At 39.6% G+C, this 20,422-nt stretch overlaps 1 protein-coding gene across 1 annotated transcript in view; it reads left to right on the plus strand.

Moving 5' to 3' along the window:
- RYR3 (ryanodine receptor 3) overlaps window positions 1-20,422 on the plus strand; it is a 602,723-nt gene that overhangs the window by 284,639 nt on the left and 297,662 nt on the right. Inside the window, exon 4 of the mRNA XM_058666116.1 lies at window positions 4,676-4,783. Coding sequence (XP_058522099.1) covers window positions 4,676-4,783 — 108 coding nt within the window. The remainder of the gene's footprint in view (window positions 1-4,675; window positions 4,784-20,422) is intronic.

The raw sequence follows: 20,422 nt of genomic DNA on the forward strand, positions 1-20,422 counted from the left end.
AGCTCTTAAAACATAAAAATTAAGGACTTTTTTTATAATAAAGCATTAGTATGTCTCCATATAAGAAAATTGAGGTCACAGAGAGATTTAAGTTATCTGCCCACTATCATCTAATTGTTAAGTCATTGAACGGATATTTGCTTTCAGACACTTCTAGCCCAGAGTATCCACTCTAAACCAGTAAGCCCTATTTTGCCTTTGTAATGTTATGATGTGTCTTCACTGAGGTATGTATGTGTGTGAACCTGGTAGATTAGCAAAGGTGAAAAGAGACCTATGGTGATGGCAGTAGGAAAACTCCTTGAATAAAATGTCAGTCATGTGAAAGAGGCTCAGCCAGGTGGGCTTAGTGAAATTTATCAGTAGCCACAGACTCACTCTCCTGACTGATCTCAAAGGGCATAGGAAATCTGGTCAGGATGACTTGAGCTCCTATTGTTTTTGCAAAGTGGGAACATCAAATAATATATGGATTTTTCAAGGGACCCATGAGTTAGTGAAACGAATACTCCTTGGGGCATTAAACTATATGAGCTAAACAGACACTGACTGCCTAACAGGGTGGTAGAGAAGTGACAGTCCTTTTTGTGAATAACTTCCCCCACCCCCACTGCAGTTGGTATTATGTGTGTACTAGTGCAGCGCCTGGTATCTATGGTGAGTGAAGTGCTGGGTAGAGAAATTCTCAATGGCTACCACAATGGGAACTTCAGATTCCCATCATCATCAATTTAGTAAACCCCAGAAAAGTATGCTGATAGATTTGTGGAAAGCACTGCTGTGGCATAGAAAGCCAAACTTCAGCCTACGGTTCTGCTATCCTATATGAGCACTGGTTCAAGTCCCACCTGATCTGTCTTTGATCCAGCTCCATGGCAGTGTGTGGGAAAGAAACACAAGATAGACAAAGTCCTTGGGCCTTTACACTCATGTGGCAGATCTGGAAGAATCTCCTGGCTCCTGACTGGACAGGTTCAGCTCTGGCTGTTGTGGCCATTTGGGAAATGAACCAGCAGATGGAAGATCTCTATCTCTCCCTATATATATATTTCTCTGTATTTCAGTTAAAAAGAAGTATTTAGCAATAAATAGACTTATGGAACATGAAAGGATAGGCCTTCCCTGTCACTACTTCACACATGATGGAACTAAATGAATGCTGGTTCTGGGCTTGCCCAGGGCCCTAGCATTTCAAGGTTTTCTGTAGGACATGTGAAAGAAAATGCTTCTCTTGCATGGAGGAGGGTTGGGGGGCATGATGAATGCTATTTTAGAACAGATGTCAACAAAGCCCTTCTCTTCATGCTGAGAATCACCATGCCTTACGCCTGCTAGGTGGAGTGACAGGCACATGCTCCAGAGCTCAAACAATGAACCAGTCTCCGTGGAGACTCTCACAGCTGCAAATAAATGAGCTTTGATGGACGAGTGGCTTTTGCTGGCTCTTCAGGAGTGCAGAGGTGGGAAGTCAGGCCAGTTTAGAGTTTAATTAAGGATGGCAGATGGCATAGCAGGTCAGATGGCTCTGTGCTATGTGTTCCATTCATGTTGCAAGTCGCTAGTTGCATTTTGTTTTCAAGATATCCCAGTTGCCCAGTTCACTCCCTTGCCACTAACTACATATTGCTCTCTGCATTATTGAAGTGGTATGATTTTATTCCCCAGTAGAGAGAATCCAGCCACAGGCCACACTCTAAGGGCAGAGAAACCAAACTGGAATCGTGCAAATCAGTTGTAAATATATTACCTCCATTTGAGATACTTTCTACCCACGCACACAAGTCCTGAAGTTACAACCACTTGATGACTTTTCAAATGGGGGGAAGGGGAAGATGTTCTTAGTTTATCTTGTGTTATGCATTGGTGATTCTCCATCAGATTGAATGATGGCAAAGCAAAAGAGCCCTATCTCCTGTACAAGCAAATTGGCCACAGGGAGGAATGCCAGCAGGCTGAGTCCTAGAATCTCGGGGAAGAGCAGGCTCTCTAGTACTTACAGTCATGAAACTTTCTTAAAACAAGTGAACCAACTGCTTTTATTATTAAATGAGCATCAATATTAAACTGTTGACCAGCCAAAAAAGCAGATCCTAAACTACCAGTCAAAATTGTGGGTATTCCTGAATGGAAAAATCTCCAAAGCAAGCGCTTTGATAAAGTGGAGGATTAAAAAAATTATCAAGCATTGACTTTTATGCTTCCTAATGGAAACATGACATTCAAATAGACTACAAATAGTAGAATATGTTGTATAAAGTCTGTTTAGATGGCATCCCATTTTAGGAGACTGAGTTGGATGATGACATGTTTACAGCATAAGGTCTTTAGGGAAATGCTCTATCATATAATTGTCTGCTTTTCGTAATGATGCTATATGTACACTAAAAGCATTTCCTGGAGGTGCAGCTCTGCCCTGCATCACCAGCTGCCTGCTTATTCAAGGCCCATACAAATTAGTTAATTACCTGCTACAGGAACAGACTTTGAACATCAACTGAAGATTATGAAAGAACAGTCGCAATCCTCCTTGTTGTTTGGTGATACTGTTTTGGAAGAGTAGAAGATTCCTAAAACGCCAGTCTTTAAGAAGACTGGGGTTTTTTAGTTTTTTGTTTGTTTGTTGCTTGTTTTGCTTTCTGACAGCAGAGACCTCAAAAAGCTGTATTTAAATTATTCATTGAAATACTTAGCAAAATATGTGGTTAAAAAAGTATTAAAAATGTATGTTTCTCAAGGCGAGATGGCATTACTTGCTCCTGGCTTACCACTTTCCAAAGGGGATCTTGGGAAGTTTAATAAAGGACAGTTATAGGCAGATCCAGGAAGTAGGGCATCGTCTTGTTTTTGAGGACATTGAGGCTGGGAAAAGATGAGGATTATAAAAACACTTAGAAACGAAAAAGAACTTAGAGATAATTCCATGATGTGTATTTTGAAAATGAAAGTGCTGAAGTCAGGTTAACTACATCTTAATTACAAGCTGGGTGTGGCTTTTAAATTAGAACACCACAGAAACAGCCTTACCTATCTTGAAGTGTTAAATGTAGCTGCCAGGGCCATGGGGGCGTTATTTCAAATTTCTGCTCACTTCAGAGTGTCCAGTGTGGATAGCGTGTAGGAACCCAGGATTGATCTTTTTTTGAACAAAAAGATTGTTTTATTTATCTGAAAGGCAGAGAAAAGGAATGTCCGTGTGTGTGGGCGGGTAGAATATAGAATATAGAATATGAAGGTTTCAACCACTGGTTAATACCCCAGAAGGCCACAATGGTCTGCACTGGGCCAGGCTAAATTTATTTGAATCTCCCACATGGGCACAGGGATCCAAGCAATTGGGCAATTTTCTGCTGCCTTTCTAAGCAGCTTAGCAGGTAACTGATTCAGAAATTAATCAGTTCCAGATTTGGACTGGCCCACATATGAGGTGGTAGCACTGCAGGAGGCAGCCTGACCTTCTTTGCCACAATGCCAGCCACAAGGATTAGTCTTCAAGGTGATAATAAACTATTCTCAAGAAAACTGATATATTATAAAACTAGGTTTGAAACTCTTAAAGAGCAATGTCTTGATTTATGTCTTTTTTATGTTTGTCAGTATCAACCGCTACAGTTTTCATAATTATAACACTGAAATATTTGCTGCTCTAGAATGTTTTAGTTGCAAAAAAATCTTTACACTGTTCTTGCCTCTAGTGAAAATATTAAAATGAATCACCTGTACTTTGATACAGACTGCTTGGACCTAAATTTAACTCAGCCAAATGTAACACTTGGGCAGGGAACCCAAGATCTCTGTGTCTTGGTTTCCTTGGCCATAAGCTGAAATACAAACCACTCTATCTTATAGCATGGTTGTGTGGTGATTACAGGAGTTAATGGGTGCAAAATAGAGGAGTTCCAGGCATAGAGAAAGCAATCAGTGACTATGGAGTAGTATTACTACTTAGCACGTAGAAGAAGCTGTCTCCAACCATCCTTTTGTACTATTCAGAATTAGGCATGAATACTGTTGATCACTGTTAAGTGGTTCTAATAAATTGGAGCAATTATTACAGAAATAATCAATTCTTACAGTTTGGGACATTTCTTTGTTCAGAGCTTTATTTATGTATCCCTTAGCTTCCTTTATTGTCTCTTTTAACACTAATATCCAGGTTTTTGTAACAAAAGTGAGCTACCTATTTTGATCACCATTATCCAGAGCCAAATTATCAGTCCACTGCCCTCTGACAAACGCTATTGACCTGAATGTAGATCAGCCTTCCTACTTGTCCCTCCCTCAACAGGGAGTTGTATTCCTTTCCCATGTGTAACAGACCTCACACAGTTCAACTCTGATGTTATGGTCATTACTCCCTTGAGACTTGGGACTTTTCTTATTGCAAATAATCCACCCTAAAGCCCATCTTACATAAAGGAAATCTGACTTTTTAAATTGTTTTTTGATACAATTTAGTGGCACTGGGTTCTCCCCCATCCCCACCAAATTTCCCTCTCCTCCACTCTGTTCTGGCCTCCAGGTTCATAATGTGTGTCCTTCGTGGATGGAAAATCTGCCTTTTTACATGCATATTCGTCCACTCAACTACCATGCTGACAAAGAAGCTCTTCACCTTTGAGATGTTATTGTGCAATGGATCGCTGATTGATACCTCATTCTGGCTTTATTTTCACAGTTGATTCCTCCTGATCTTTGTGTCTGCAATTTTGTGCTGGAACAGTCTCTATCTGTCAGAGCCCTGCAGGAAATGCTTGCCAACACAGGTGAAAATGGCGGCGAAGGGGTGAGTATCCACGTTATTTCCTAGTTTGGGATTGGAACACACCACAGCTAATCAGCATATTCTACATTTTCATTACTCCAGTTTGGAAATGGAGAATTGTAGAACCCTGGAGATGATTGAGAGGGAGTTGATAGTTCTTCTTCAGCAGCCCTGATCATGCTTCCCTCTAGATTAACCAGCTTTCATCAGAAGAGAGAAGGGCCACTGCTCATGCTGTGTAACCCAGGCTTAGGAGACTGAACCTGCCCTCCCCTCCTACCCCACTATCCATCAGGAAATATGGAGAGGCTGAAGGGGCTTGAGATGAAAGATACCTGTTTGGCAGGTTCTTTTTTCCTTGTTAAATTCCCTGAGAACTCTTGACAGCCCCAAAGAAGCACACCCAAGTTACAGATCAAAGAAGATTGCCTACAGAATTCAGAGGCTTGGGCATGTGGCCATAACTCAGTGGTTTCACTAGTGGCAAATACAGAACTGTCTTAGATATGTGTTGATAAGACAGTCTCTGAATGCTTCACTGAGGAACAGTGATTCATGCCAGGTCTCCTCGTGAAAGACTTTGGCTAGGTATCAAAGAACGCTGGCCCTTCCTTTCCCAAGTGAGGAACATTCACTTATCAACAAGTTCTGTAATTCTGCTATCTGACTATATCCAATCCAGGTATTTCTCTCCATCTTTGCCACTTCCCCTACACCCTGCTAGATAACTGCCTTCCACCTTCTGGGTTGCTGCAACAATCTGCTTCCTGATGTGATTTCTTATAAACTTAACTATTCCTCCCATGTTGACTTTTTTTCGCACTCAGCAGTCATGTTATTTCTAAAATACAGGTCTGATGGTCATATTCTGCTATTTTGAGATCCTTTCTCCTTTCATTACCTTGAGCTAAATTCCGAAGTCCTCAACATGAAATGAAAGCTTTCAGGATGTGCGGAGCCTTTTGTGTCTTTTTATCCCTTACCCATGCATTTCACCAACCCCTCAATGTCCTATGCACACTGCTGTAAACATGCTAAATACTCTGTCCCTGATCATGAGTTTCAGTTGTTTCTCTCACATGGAATACTTTCTCCTCCTCACTCTCTTCCTCTTGCAATCTCTGTATTTACCCTTCAAGTAAGTAGCTTAGATATTCCCTAAACCAAGCAGCCACATTGACTCCACAGGTCTCTTTTTTAATCCCTTCAGATTTATTTGTGTATTTATTTATTGAGAGGCAATATGTTGGAGGGAGAGGAATATTTTATCCACTAGTTAACTCCCCAAATGGCTGCAATAGGCCAGGCTGGGCCAGGGTAAATCTAGCAGCCAAGAAATCTGTGTATCCCACATAGGTAGCAGGTCTCCGGGTGTCCAGAACTGGACCATCATGTGCTGTTTTCCCAGGCATGTTAGCATGAAGCTCCATTGAAGGCAGAGCAGCTGGGACTCACACTACCGCTCAGTATGATGTCAGTGTGGCAAACGGGATCTTAACTCACTGTGTTACAGGGCCAGTCCTCCACAAGTCCATTGATTGTACAATATTAGGTGTTTCTCATAGTTCTTACCACTCTGTATCATAATTTTTTTGTTTGTTTTTTCTATACTGGCCAATAATAGGCCACTTGTGCTCCAGAACTATTTGCAATGACCTAGTAGCATAGTTTATTCTTGCTTGATCTGAATGAATTTATAATACAGAAATGTCTCATTGGTGGTAGAGGAAGCAATGCCAAGAATCAAGAGAATCAATGTTGACATTTTGTTCGTCTTTCAGTTCTCAATACGGTCTAAGTGAGTCTTCTAAACTCTTGGGGCTACAGTGTGATGACCTATAAAATGGGGCTGTTTAATTAGTTCTCTGGGATCCCTAACACCAAATGTTCATATACTCTGGTTTCTCTTCAGGTTGTATAAATCTTTCACCTTTTTCCAAATGTTCATGGTGTTTTTCACACTTCTGGTCTATAAGAAACTGCTTTAGTCTTGCATCTGAGAATGGTTTGTCCCGGACAGCTGTGAACACAGGCAAGATTCAATCTGCATTCACTTCTTGGCATTAATGTCGGCACATAATGTGTTCTGCACATCCTCAAATCTTTCTGATTCAGTGAAATGTCATATGCAGAGATCTTTAATGAAGAGGGCCTGATAGACTTTAAGTATCATCCCCTTCAGGTTCTAGCAAGATCCAGAATACCTTGCTTTACTACAGCCCCAGCATAAAAATTGGGAAGATAGAAACAGGTTATATTATCTGAGAAGTAGCTCTTGGGTATTAAAATTCTTTTAAAGTCATATTTCAAAGAACTTCACCATTTAGCTTTAGTGATTGAGGTGTCCTCTAGATGAGAAAATAAGTGTTGATCCTCTTTTGCTGCCAAAAACTTAACTAAGTCCTAACTTGTTGTGAAGAAAAAAATAATAATTTATTTCCAACAAGAATGGAAAGACAAACTTACTGAAAATTAACTTAGGTTTTATTCATGTTTTCCAAAACTATCCAAATTGGGAACCACATTATGAAAGAAGCTTGTTTGATACAGTTATGTGCCTCAGGAACCAACTTTACCTTGTAATATTTAGAAACCAACACATTAATTTTTAGTTGGGGAAATGAAGTATTTTGGGGAAACCGAGTTTCAAATAAATGATGCATGACATTTTGTTAATTTATTGAGCAATAGCTATCCTGTTGGATTAGACTCTGAAGTCTTCCAAATGTCATGTTGTTTTTTTGTGTGCTGTTTTATCAAAGACAAATGTAAATTATTTCCAATCTTGATGCATTTACTGTTATTCCCTAGAAATCAAAGAAAAGGACTTGATAGGAGACAAAACGCATGTAGGAAATTACTCTTATTTTACTCTTGGTCTGTGTTCCCACCACACAGTGCCCAAGACAGCAACCTCGGTCGCTGGAAGCCTGTCACCATTCCATCTGGACTTGCAGTCTTTATTATGAAAAATGCTATTGTTACACTCTTGAGCCTGTTGGTTTTGCTTTTCTGAAGTGATTATTGCATACATTTACTATTAATATTGAATTTGATTTTGGAAAATAATATGCAACTGGGAAGAGAAGGCAAAAGGGGGAGAATGAAGAAGGAAGTAAATTAAGATGGCAGAACCTAATGATTCTCTAGAGAGTCTAGGGATGTTTGAGTGGGACGTGGCTTCCTTTGCATGCCATTCCATTCTGTTTGGAAATAGCCAACTTACTGCTTTTCAATAGATACTTCTTTCACTTATGATCATGACTGCCAACAAACTGCACGCTTTAAAGAGTGTAATTTTTCCCTTTTAGTCACAAATTAGTCCTTGTGTGGGGTGTATTCACTGCTTTGAAGCAACTGGACAGTTTTAAAAATGACTTCAGTTGTTTGTCCCTTCATGTGATGAGTGTACTCGGGTCTTTCTGCAAAGATTCATAATTCTGCAGCAATTTCACTAACAAAGAAAACAAAAGGTGCCCAGCCAAATTTAACAGCAGAGTTTTTATTATTGAAATGTTCTTAGCTACAGCCAGCAGCATGTGGGAGCCAACTTTATGTTGAAAACAAGAATAAATGATGAGGAAGACCTGGAGACAAAAGATGCGTGGTGCCTCTCAGCCTGACCTCCCCAAACTAATCCCTGGGTCATTTTGTCCTCTGATATAAGCTTGCCTAATTCTATTCTGGGGAAAATTACCAAGGGATAGATGTCTGGAACTGAGGCACATGTGATGGCTGAGTTGTAAGTGAAGTCTCCACATTTCAAATATGAAAGTTTTCATATTTTCAGTTGTTTTCTACATATAAAACATGAAGTCTACATCAGCATCCAACAGTACATAAGGTCAAAAGAGATGTTACCATCTCCCTTTGGGCCCTCAGTGCTCATTGTAGAAATGACCAGTTTCATACTAAGTGACATTCATAGTGTGAAAAGCTCAGTCTTCAGAATCAGATGTGCTTTCAATGCAGGCTATGTTGGATCAAGTGACCTCTACGGAGAATTATTTCTGTCTTCAAAATAAGATTAAGCAAGAATTAAATGAGATCAAGGCTACCTTTAGAAATGAAAATGAGTATCTTTTTCTTCCTTTCTGCCCCACTTCCTACTAACTGAGATTGTTCAGGAATATTCAAATTGCCCCCAAGAAAGAAGAGTCCCACGCTGCATTATCAGGTGTATAAAAACTCTGGGGCTGTGTGGCTGTAATTGGGCTTTGACATGAAGTAGCATATGCTTCTAGAGATGAAATACTTTAACACAATTACCAACCCCTTTCCTTCCAGTGAGGACTCCGGTTTTCTGTAAGAGTCAGCCTGGTCAGTGTCTGACCTTTAGACTAAAAGTGAGGACAAATTATGTGTATGGGATGAAGTGACGTTCCAGTTGCCACATTAACATTACACTTCACCCACATCTGAAACACATGAAATCTTGCTTGACCTTAAAGGCCAGGTTCCTGGTATGCTAACTTATAATCAGCCTTTTCAATTGATTGGGAAATGTGACCTTAAACTATTTGGAATGTGTGGCCTGGAAAGATGTTGTTTGTCATGGCTGCCTTCATTGAGAGGTTCTCCTTCATCTGCCATGATAGCTTCAGACTCCTTTCCTTTTCCCTTCTCCTTATTCCATGTATTCTATTGTTTGAAAATTTTATTGATATAGTATATTTTAAATTATAATCAAAGGCTTAATGGTTCCACTAAAATTTTTTTTCAAGTAAAAAGCAAGATTATAGTCCAGCTGAAAAATAGAAAAGAGCTATAAATATTCAAATTAAAGATGGTTAACTTCATTATACAAGGTAACATTTTTAAAGTTATAAAATCATTAAAACTATAGTAGCATATAATTCTCTTTGAACTTTTTAGTTTCCTTAAAAAGATTTACTTTTATTTGAGAGGCTGATTTACACAGAGAGAGAGAGAGAGAGAGATTGACCTTCCATCTGCTGGTTCACTCCCCAAATGGCCACTCTAGCCAAATGTGTCAATCTGAAGCCAAGAGCCAGGAGCTTCTTCCAGGTCTGTCATGTTGGTGCAGGGATCTGACACTTGAGCCATCCTCTTCTGTTTTCCCAGGCTATAGGCGAGGAGCTGGATCGGAAGTGGAGCAGCCAAGGCTAAAACCAGCACGCATATGGGATGCCAGCACTGCGGGCAAAGCATTAGCATGCTTAAGCCACTGTGCTAGCCCCAGTTCTTATCAAATTGACAAAATACTGTGCAGCACAACTGATACACATTGGGCATTGTTTAAAAATTAGCTTTCCAAATAAGGGAGAACATATGATAACTGTCTGTGTCTGACTTAATTCACCCAGCATGGTGTCCTTCAGTTCTAATCATTATGCTGGAAATTATAAAATTCTTTTTTTTACAACTGAATAATATTCGTGTGTGTGTGTGTGTGTGTGTGTGTGTGTATTTACCACGTTTCTTTATCCAGTTCTGATGAAGTACATTTCGGTTGATTTTGTGCTTTGGCAATACAAACAGTGCAGACAGCATAAATGTGGAAGTGGATATATCCCGTCAAGACATTGTGTTCAGGCCTTTGGGTAAAGGCCCCATACTGGGAATGCTGAGTAATATGGCAGTTCTATTTCTAGTTTTTAAAGAATCTCCATACTGTTTTTCACAGTGGCTGCAGTAATTTAAGTGGCCCTTTATTCCACACCCTTGCCAGAATTTGTAGCTCCTTGTCTTTTGGATAATAACCATTGCCACAAGGATGAGGCAATATCTCATTGTGGTTTGGATTTGCATATCCATGCTGGCTGGTGATCTGGAGTAGTTTTTATACATTTGTTAGCCATTTGGATGGCATTTGAGAACTATTTGCTCCTCTACCCATTTCTTAGCTGGATTATTTATTTGATTACTGCTGAGATCTCTGTATTGCTGATCAGTTCTGGATACTAATCCTTTGTCAAAAACATCGACTACAGATATTTTCTCCAGTTCTGTCATTTAGTTTCTTCACTCCTTTGTTTCCTTTCCTGTGCAGGAGCTTCTGTATTTGATAGGATCCTGTATGTGTCTGGTTTGGCTTGTGTTGCCTGTGCTTTTGCCCTCACTGTGTGGTGTGTTACTGCTTCCTGAGGAAGACATGTCCACATCTGCTGAGGAGCTGGGGAGTCTCCTGGTATCAAATCAACCTGTAAACAGCCAATGAAGCATAAGTATGTATTCTCTTAGGTAAAGATTTTTCATGTCAGCATCATGAGATATTTCACAGTTGCATCATGGTAGCGAAGTTCATACGTCTTATAAAATCACAGGAAATGTCATGGTGGAAAAGTAGCAACATTGTTCAAAATGAACCTACTACAGATGCATCTACCTCAATACAGCTAGGGGTGCACAAATCAATCCGATGCTGCTGAAGGCGTCCAAAGCTCCTCATTTCAAGTCATACAAGAACTCTGGCTTTGTCCAGATCCAGTCATCTGTGTGAGCTCTTGTAGACCAATGGGCTAATGTATTTTTGCCTCTTTCTGCCTTGTGTCCGGCTCCCTCAAATATTTCCACATGAAAGAGGAGGAGGGATGTCATCATCATCCAGATTTAGCACCTCAGTTTGAAGTTTTCACCTTTTCTTTGTAACTGTCAGAGAAAAAAAATGCAGAATGAGACTTTATTCAGGCAAGTGTGTAGGAAGGGAGCAAGACTGAGGAAGAAGCTACATTAGTAACTCTATATCAACTTCATCCTAACTTACGTTTTTCAAAAACAAAACATTTTAGAAAAAAGAAGTAAATCTTGTAATGTGTTCGTTCTCACAGGCATTAATTACACATGTAAGGCCACTTACAAGATTGCCTTTGGGGCCTGACGTGATGGCCTAATGGCTAAATCGTTGTCTAGCATGCGCCAGGATTCCATTTGGGTGCTGGTTTGAGGCCTAGCTGCTCTGCTTCCCATCTAGCTTCGTTTGTGGCCTGGAAAAGTAGACAAGGACAGCCCAAGGCCTTGGGACCCTGCATCTACATGGGAGACCCTGAGGAAGCTCCTGGCTTTGAATTGGGTTAGCTCTGGCTGTTGTGTCCACTTGGGAAGTAAACCAGAGGGTGGAGGCTGTTTCTTTCTGTGTCATCTTCTCTCTGTATGTCTTCCTTTCCAATAAAAATAAAACGATGTAAAAAAAAAGATTTCCTTTGGAAAAAAGGGACAAAGCCACTTGTGCTCCTGTTGTGACATAAGCCCTGTGATTTGTCCATAAATATATCCAGACCCTATAGTCAGGGGGACTGTGACACACCAGGATAGTGACTGTACATGTTCAATGTGAATTTTGTATTGGTTGGTAAAAATCACTACTTCAAACTATCTAAAACTGCCTTGGACCCTCACTAAGTACTTCCAACCCCCAGCAACAGTCTTTTTGGCTGTTTGCTACCCTTGAATTCCCTTTGCCTACCATCCTATAGGTAATAAAAGGGTGCTATTTTATCCTGCCTGTTTGACTTGATCCTGCTTTTCCTCTAGAAAAGGACAAAAAGTACATTCTCTTCTTGGATGCTATGCTTTTCCGCCTGTGGCTGGTTACCCTGGCCTGCTGCAAAAGAATGTTTTCTATTCACCAAATAACAAACAAATCTGTTTGGTAAAATCACTCGCAGATGAAAAGCATGTCAAAGCTTACTACTTAAAATCTGCCTTGAATTTCAAGCTTGCCTTATGAATTTGCTCATGGGAGGTCAGCCCATTTTGGTGACAAAAGTGGATTTAAGAAGTTTGTTTAGTACTTATATCCCTGCTAGCTGGGAACTTGACTTCCAGGCAAGTGACACCTCCGGACTTTGATTTCACCATCACTAAATGACACCATCACTTAGATAAGAAAGTCCTTTTGCTGTTCTGTGATGATTGTGATGCACCGAGTTAGCATGGAGAAGTATCACCACCTCTCTTCCTTTACTGTGTATCTTGTTGTATCCCGGGATGTTAGCCTGTTTGTATTACCCCTTATACTTCAGACCTTGGCTCCCACACATTTAGGTAGAATGAATAAATGTGTTTTTTCACTTTCTGTTTTGAAATGGGTTGGAGAATTTCCCATGTCCCTCCAAACCACAATAATAAAGCACTAAGTGTTAAACTTCATAATGAGACCTCATGCTTCTATAAATTTTCTTGTGAAAAAATATGGGCTATGTATTCTTTGGTTTTCATAGGATTTCTTTCCTCAAAGAAATAGCCATTGTTCCAAAATCGAAATATTTTATCCATGAGAGGTCTCCACTTCTTTTTCCACAGGTTAGATTGCCACTGAGCATGCCCTTTGCTCTTTTTCCTTTCCTTTTGCCTCCTTCCTATTACATTGTGCAGATTTCAGAATTTACATGGACATGATAGATATGTTTCCTTGATAAGATGTATGAAAATAAGTACATTATATTTTGCTTTGGAACTGGCCCTTTGATGACATGATTTTTAGTTTAAAATAAACACTCTTGGGCTTGGCATTGTGGTGTAGCCAGTAAGCTGCAAGATGCAAAACCAGCATCCATATGGTCTGGGACTTGGCTGCAACCCTGCTAATCCAGTTCCTCTCTAATGTACTCAGGGAAATAGCAGAAGATGGTTCAAATGCTGTATCCCTTGATTCCCAAAAGAAGCTCCAGATTTGAGCCTGGTAAAACCCCACCCCTTCTGGCCATGTGAGGAAAAAAACAGCAGATAGAAGATGTGTTGCTGTTTCTGCTTCCTTCTGTAACTCTGACTTTCAAATAAACAAATAAGTCCATAAAAACATAATCTCTCTGAAAGAACACACTTCATGGTTAGAAGCATCTTCTTTGGTAAAAGTGTGAATGATTGCATTTTTAAATAAGAAATTTAAAATATTCTGATGTAAATAATGACTATTCTTGAGACCTTGAGAGGGTTTTCTAATATGAGTATAAATGTAATTATGAGGAGGTGTTGTAAGTGAATTAAGGCTAGGAAACATCACTTGCCTCTAGTTTTCTTGATGACATCAGCACTATTCTGGGAAAAGCAAAAACAAACTTTTAGTCAGTACTACCCTCTAGCTGAGATAAAACGTTTACCTGGTAGGAAATCTCTTTACTCTCAACGAATTTTTGTTCTGTGGTAAACACCAGTAGAATCCTCAAATAAATTAAAAACCTTGAATAAGACCTATACACATTAAAATACCATTTGCTATTTTTCTTTGGTTTGCTAGCTCAGTGATCACTCAAAGTGGGTCTGTTATTGGTGCATGTACAAGTACTTTGCATGGACAGTTGACTTCAAGCTGTATTTGTGATGAACTGGGCCTTTCGCTTGTGAATGGTCAGACCAATTTCCATTCTTTGTGCCTCTGCGATTTAAAAACAAAGTCCTTTCTTAACCACACATGCCAGTGTCATGAGTATAGAGATGGCGACACAACGTTCTTAGTGTGTGCTGTGGCCACTGGTTTCAACCTGGTGAGATGAGAGTGTGTGCAGCCTCATCCTCTATTCAGGCTTCTGTTGCACAGCTCCAGCTCTGCTCTGCCATAAGGCTGGAATTCATAATAAAAATGGAAAAAGCCAGTTTAATGTTTTCCCTCCCTCATGCAATATCCTCACAGTGAACCAGCAGGAGAACAAATGTTCATTTCAACACTTAAGAATATAACTATTAATGTTAACCAATTTTTTACATTTCTTCATATCCTAGCTGAAGCATTTTCACATGAAAGAATGGATTTTTAAAGCAGAAAACTCTCATCTCTTACTTTGTGAATATCATACTTTACAATTGTGCACTTGCATTTTCTTAGGTGAAATTGGCTTATTCTGAAGCTGGCACCTCATGTCTAAAAGCAGGATGCCAGAATGATCCTGGTGTTACTTTGCAAATGTGACAGCATTTAGTTCTGCTAATGTCACACACTCCGGAGTTCCTTGCGTTCTTGTGCTGGGCATCAAAATACTCTGCTAGAACAGTATTGCCGTAACAGCTTCACTCATTTTAGCAAGTCTGGGATTTTTCCCCGTGGCTGTACCAAATCTTTGTACACTTTAATTGTACAAGATGTAAATATCCTTATTAAAATTTGCTAGAGTGGTGGTCAGGATTTGGGCTGTCTCTACTTTATTCAGCACGTAATATATAACGTATGCTTCTCTTTCAGAGAAATGCCTTGGTAGAAATTTCCTGGATTAATAAAAACAATAGCTGTTTAATTGGAGGGCAGAAACATAGATGGATTATAAGAGTTTCACCTCAATTTTTAGAAACAATTTACTTCTAAGTTGTAAGATAGCTAATTTAGAGGAAATCTTTTACCACATTTTCTATTTTAAAAATCTCACAATGTACCTCCACAAATGTGTGTAATTTTTATGGGTTATGCAAAAATTCAGAAAAGGAAAATAAGTAACAATGAAAATATTGGGAAAGATTACTAAATCAAAATAAAACAGTTTTGAATTCAAGAGAATATAGGAGAACAGAAACCCTTTGGTTTATTTATTGGACATTTTCTTTGGTCGCATAATACAGTTTTAATAGCTAGCAGTTTAAATTATATATAGCTATAGGGAGGATTGAATGAATTGGAGACAAAGCCAACTTCTGATTGTGAAAATTTAATAAATTGGACATTCTGGTGAAGAAAAATTAACTCAGTGCCTGAAAAATCTGACTCCAGCTGTCATTTTAATCCTTACAAGTAAAATCCTTGCAACTGAAACCCCAACCTTATGGAAACTGTTCCCTGATTTTAGAATGCAGGACCTGAAAATGATATAGAATCTGTGGGACCAGAAAGTGGGGAAAGCAACAAGAGATCCATTAGGAGATCCAGTAAGACAAAAATGACCCGTGCTCTGCAGAGAGCTGTTAAGCTTCAGAGGAAAGCAGAAGGCCGAATGTGTGTGTGTTTACCTGGTGGGTGAGGGCCGAGTCTCCGTTATGTGTTGTGAGTTGCTGCTGTGGGAGAGGAAGTTGAACCAAGCAGGCCTGGATGATACAGGGAAATCCTTTCTCTGAGCCTTAGTCCCCGTGCAAAATGTGGCTCCCAGACACCTGCGCTGGGATCGATATCTGTCGGAGTCATCAGGGAAATGAGGAAAGTCACTTCATAAAAGCTAGCTTTTCAAGTGGAGATGTCTACCTTCTCTTTAAAAAAAAAACCTATCCTTTTTATGTTTTCTTGATAGAATTATAGGGTGGTTTTATTTTATTAGAATTTGCGGTGATTTGTACAGGTTACAGCTTTTAATGTCCCTTCCTTGTTGATCATCAGGTTTCTTCCCTGTGGAAATTGTACAGGTTCCCAGGCTTGTGAAACTCACAAGATCCATTCTTCTTATACAGCTCATGCATTCCCTTGTGGTTCTTCACATATTTCTTTGTGCTTACCTACAGGTTGTACCTCAGTGGTGCAAGGGGAAAGTCACTTTTGAGTTTATGGTCATCAGTTTTGCTCCTTTTTTTATTATTACTGAGAGAAGCATGCATTGTCACCAGCATATGAACAAGAGCTTCCTGTTGTCATCTCACTAATGCTGTGCTTTTGGGGATGAGTTACTCCCTGACTATATTTCTGGTTTTCATCTGCTTTGATAAGGTGGAAGGCAACAGGCAGAACTTGAATAACATTCCAAAAGAGTGCAATGCTGAGACTGAGGCTGCTTCTAAGAACAATCTTTTGGCTGCAGAAGTTGCTTTCCTACCAAATGTGTATGTCTTTATACTATGCATATGTTGGTTTTTTCCTAAAGGTATGACTTGAAATATGTTCAAAATTATTCCTACATTATAGAAATCTGTTATTTATTTTTCAGTAGGTAGAGATAATTGAATTGCAAGTATTTATGCAAAGAGTTATGGTGCTGCTTCTGTAAAACTGAGTGTGTTACTCTATATTCCCATGCAGAATACAAACCCAGAGGATAAAAAGATATTGCCCCAGGGGGTCTGTAGGACCCTTCCTCATACTTTGTAACCCTGTTAAGTTTCCCTTCTGCCCTACCCCACACCAGCCTGATAAAGGGAGTTACTGCAACCCCTGATCCAACTTTTATGTTTATTTAAATTTCAGGAGTAATGACCTGACATAGCATCATACCTCAAATTCATATTCACTCTTTCAGTTTTGAAATGAGCCCAATACCATTTATCTTCATCAATATAAATAAGAGGAAGTAGAAAGTAAACATGAACCAGATGCTAGCTTTCTAGAACTACTTGCTTTGCCTGGGGTTGTACATTTTATGGCAAGCTTGACTCTTTGATCTTCTCCTTTCTCCTACCTAAGCAGGCCTGACCGCCTGGGCAATGCCCAGGAATTGGGAATGGTGAAAGTAGGAGAAGGCACAGTTCCCTGACCCCAGACATTTGGCTTGGGTCACAAGGAGAGTGAGTGATTGCTGTTTTCCATTTCATTGATCCTGCCAGCTGCTCAGTTAAGGGCTGGCAAAGCAACAGTGATACACAGATGCATGGCATCTTTGCTGATTCCAGTCAGCAGGAGAATAATAGGCCTGCAGGAACTAGTCTGAAGTTAACCTGGAATGTTTCACTCTAGCTCCTTCTTCTCCTAAGCCCACCCTGTATGGTTGGTCCAAATCCCTTCTGAACTCTTTTCATGTGGAACTGCATAGGCCAGGGTTGCTTCACCTATACTTTGAAGCATTTCATTAGATTTCTTCGATTGAGCCGTTGCCAGGACAACCAGGAATTCAGAGTTCACAATGCTAACTCCTTGGTCGTAACAAGTCCAATTTTTATTTTACATATTTTTTTATCCTTGTAGGAATTTTCCTTGTAGGAACATAACTATATTCGTTAGTGCTACCAATCCTTTCTTTCAGTTGTCTCTCCATAATTATGAACTCTTTGACATACTCTTGGTTCTAAATATATTGACTTCATTTTAACACTGCTAGCCTTTGTATGTTTTTTCTTCCTTGTGCATAATACATATCACTCAACATTTGGAAAGACGAATGCTTCCAAACTTATCTCCCGTATGTAAAAGAAATCTATTTGTGTCTACCTTTTTTATTTTACTTACAGGCTCGACTACAAAAATGTGATTCTACAGAAGAAAAATAGCCTTGTTATTTTGATGTCTTATGGTAAACTATGTTTAAAAATCAGTTGTTTCAACATTTTAAGTAGGGTGTTGTCCCGTTTGCTGTTTCTATGGACTTTCAAAATAGTCAAGATATTTCTGCATTTTATGTTCTTCATGTTTCACTCAGTACGTTCTGCCTTCTTTAACTTATTCTCAGGTTCCAGCACAACACAGGATGCTGCTTACAATGAACGTGCATCCATCCATTTACAGGTGCTTCAGAGTTCCTGGCAGAACATGTTTCTTTTGGTGGAGAGCAAAATTGAGATTCACGCATAGATTTACGTGAACTTGTTTCTAATTTGTCATGGATTTCAAAATCTCTGTGTGCATCCTCGCAAGCCAAAAGGCTTTTACATCTGCTAGAGCTTTAAATGTATTCACTTCTTAGACAAGAGTATCAGGTTAGCATCAACTTAATCTTTATAAATCACAGTGGGCTCCAAAGTCAGAGAATTTGCCATCCCTGTCCAAACCTCCCTGAAAGGATGTCCAAGTGTTTTCATACCATTCAGTGTGTAGATCATGAGACATTACATACAGCCTTGGGTTCCAGAAGGAACTCCTGCAAGGTTAACAGAAAAATGGGTTAACAGAAAATGTGATCCCCAGTGAAAAGCAATCTGGGTTACCCTGTTAATGAAATCCATGAGAAGTTCAGTGTTCTTCTTTCTTCTACATCACCTTTCTAGTTTAAGAACTTATTTTACAATCTAGTGATTGAAAAATTACTTTATCGATGATAAGGATTTGAATTCTATAAGCCACTGCTCTAAAATAGTGCTGGAAATTCACACATGCATTATAGTGATGGTTCACACAATGTGTCAGCCCATTCCTCTTCTAGCTTTAACATGGGCTTATTGCTTTCTTCAGACACCCAAGCAGGTTTCAAAAGACACCTGAATGTTCAGACCTCCCTTGTTGATCAAGTGTTAACTGGCATTTCTAGAAACAGGTTGGCCTGGACCTACCGTAATTTTTGTCAAGCTGTATAACCAAATTCCCCATTTGTATCACTGGCTCATTGCAGACGAGATTCTAGTTTTAGAGGTGCAGGTTCCATTGTCCTTGACATACCATTTTAGGCCAAATTGGAGATTTCTCTCTTTACCTGAGATTGGAAGAGGCAATAATAGGATAAGACCTACATGATATTGGAGACGAAGTGAGACTTTATTCTGAAAAGCATGAATTTAAACTTAAAGTAATAACTGCAATATACTTCTAGCTTCCCTCTTACATTGCTTAAATCTGAGATTTATTATCCTGTTTTTTTTTTCTTAAGGAACAGTTTCCATTGTACAAACAGTATATTATACTGAATTGTCCATTTACTTAATGATTTTTTATTTATGTATTTATTTTGAGGGCAGAACAATAGAAAATGTGGGAGAAAGATACCTTCTATCCACTGGTTTACTCCCCAGACAAACATAACAGCCAGATCTTGGCTAGGTCAAAGCCAGTGCCTGTAACTACATCCTGGTCTCCCACATAGATGTCAGGGGTCCAAAATTTGAGCCATCTTCCGTTGCTTTCCCAGTTGTATTAACAGAAAGCTGGTTTGGAAGAAGAGCAGCCATAACTCAAACCAACATTTGATATGGGATGCTGATCTTTCAACCAGCAGTGTAACCTAGTGGTTACATTGCAAGCTTCCCACCCTTCCCCCAACATTTTACTTACTTTACAAGTGTTCATGCTGAGGTTCTTTCCATTTCCTGATTTCATGACATAATTGTCTAGAATGTCAGAAGGATGTTCTTGGATTCTGGAAGATGTACACACAGCTGGTGGTGCATATTGAAAACTGGACAGTCATTCACTGACTACAGTAGCCTGCCTTGGCTCAAGTCAGTCTCTTCCTCTGGTTCTCCCATCTTTCTGTGGACCCTCAGAAGTGATCTTGGGGCACCTTTTTGCTCCTTCAGGTTTTTAAAGATTGCTCTATCCAGATCACTGCTAACTGAAAATCAGAGATCAGCTACAAGGCTCTTTTTGGTACCAGGTTATCAAATTATGTTAATGGGATCCACCAACCCCACTGGGAAATGACTGACATTTTTTTCTCTACCCATTGAATGAGGCAAATGTCAGCACAACTGGGATTTAGTTTTGTTAATTTTTATGTTTTTTAAACTGTGACCTCAGTGTTTCTATGCTGGCGTTTCCTTCTCCATTCACAGGAGCTTGCTGTGCGGGAGCTGCTATTGATGTGCCATCTCCCTTGCCACAATGCCCACCATGATGTTTTAAGCTCAGGGGAATTCAGGTTTTGCCATCAGCCCCAGTAGGTTATCTTTCTTATGTCACTGTGATAAATTTTCTGCCTGCACAATGGGGAGAAAAATAGATCAGTTGATTCTTATTTTATCTGGGCCTCAGCTTCTATTCACAGATCAGCATTGGAGACCTTTTTATTTAAAAGAAAATACACTTCTATTTTTCCATGTGATGGAAGAGCTAGTTGATGGAAGGAATGCTTGGACCTAAGCCAGACCTTTGGAAGGTGGGATGTTGAAAGTAACCATGTGAATAGAACAACCATGTGAATCATCCATACAAGT

This window comes from Ochotona princeps, chromosome 6 (genome assembly GCF_030435755.1).
Source record: "Ochotona princeps isolate mOchPri1 chromosome 6, mOchPri1.hap1, whole genome shotgun sequence".
NCBI classification, from domain to species: domain Eukaryota; kingdom Metazoa; phylum Chordata; class Mammalia; order Lagomorpha; family Ochotonidae; genus Ochotona; species Ochotona princeps.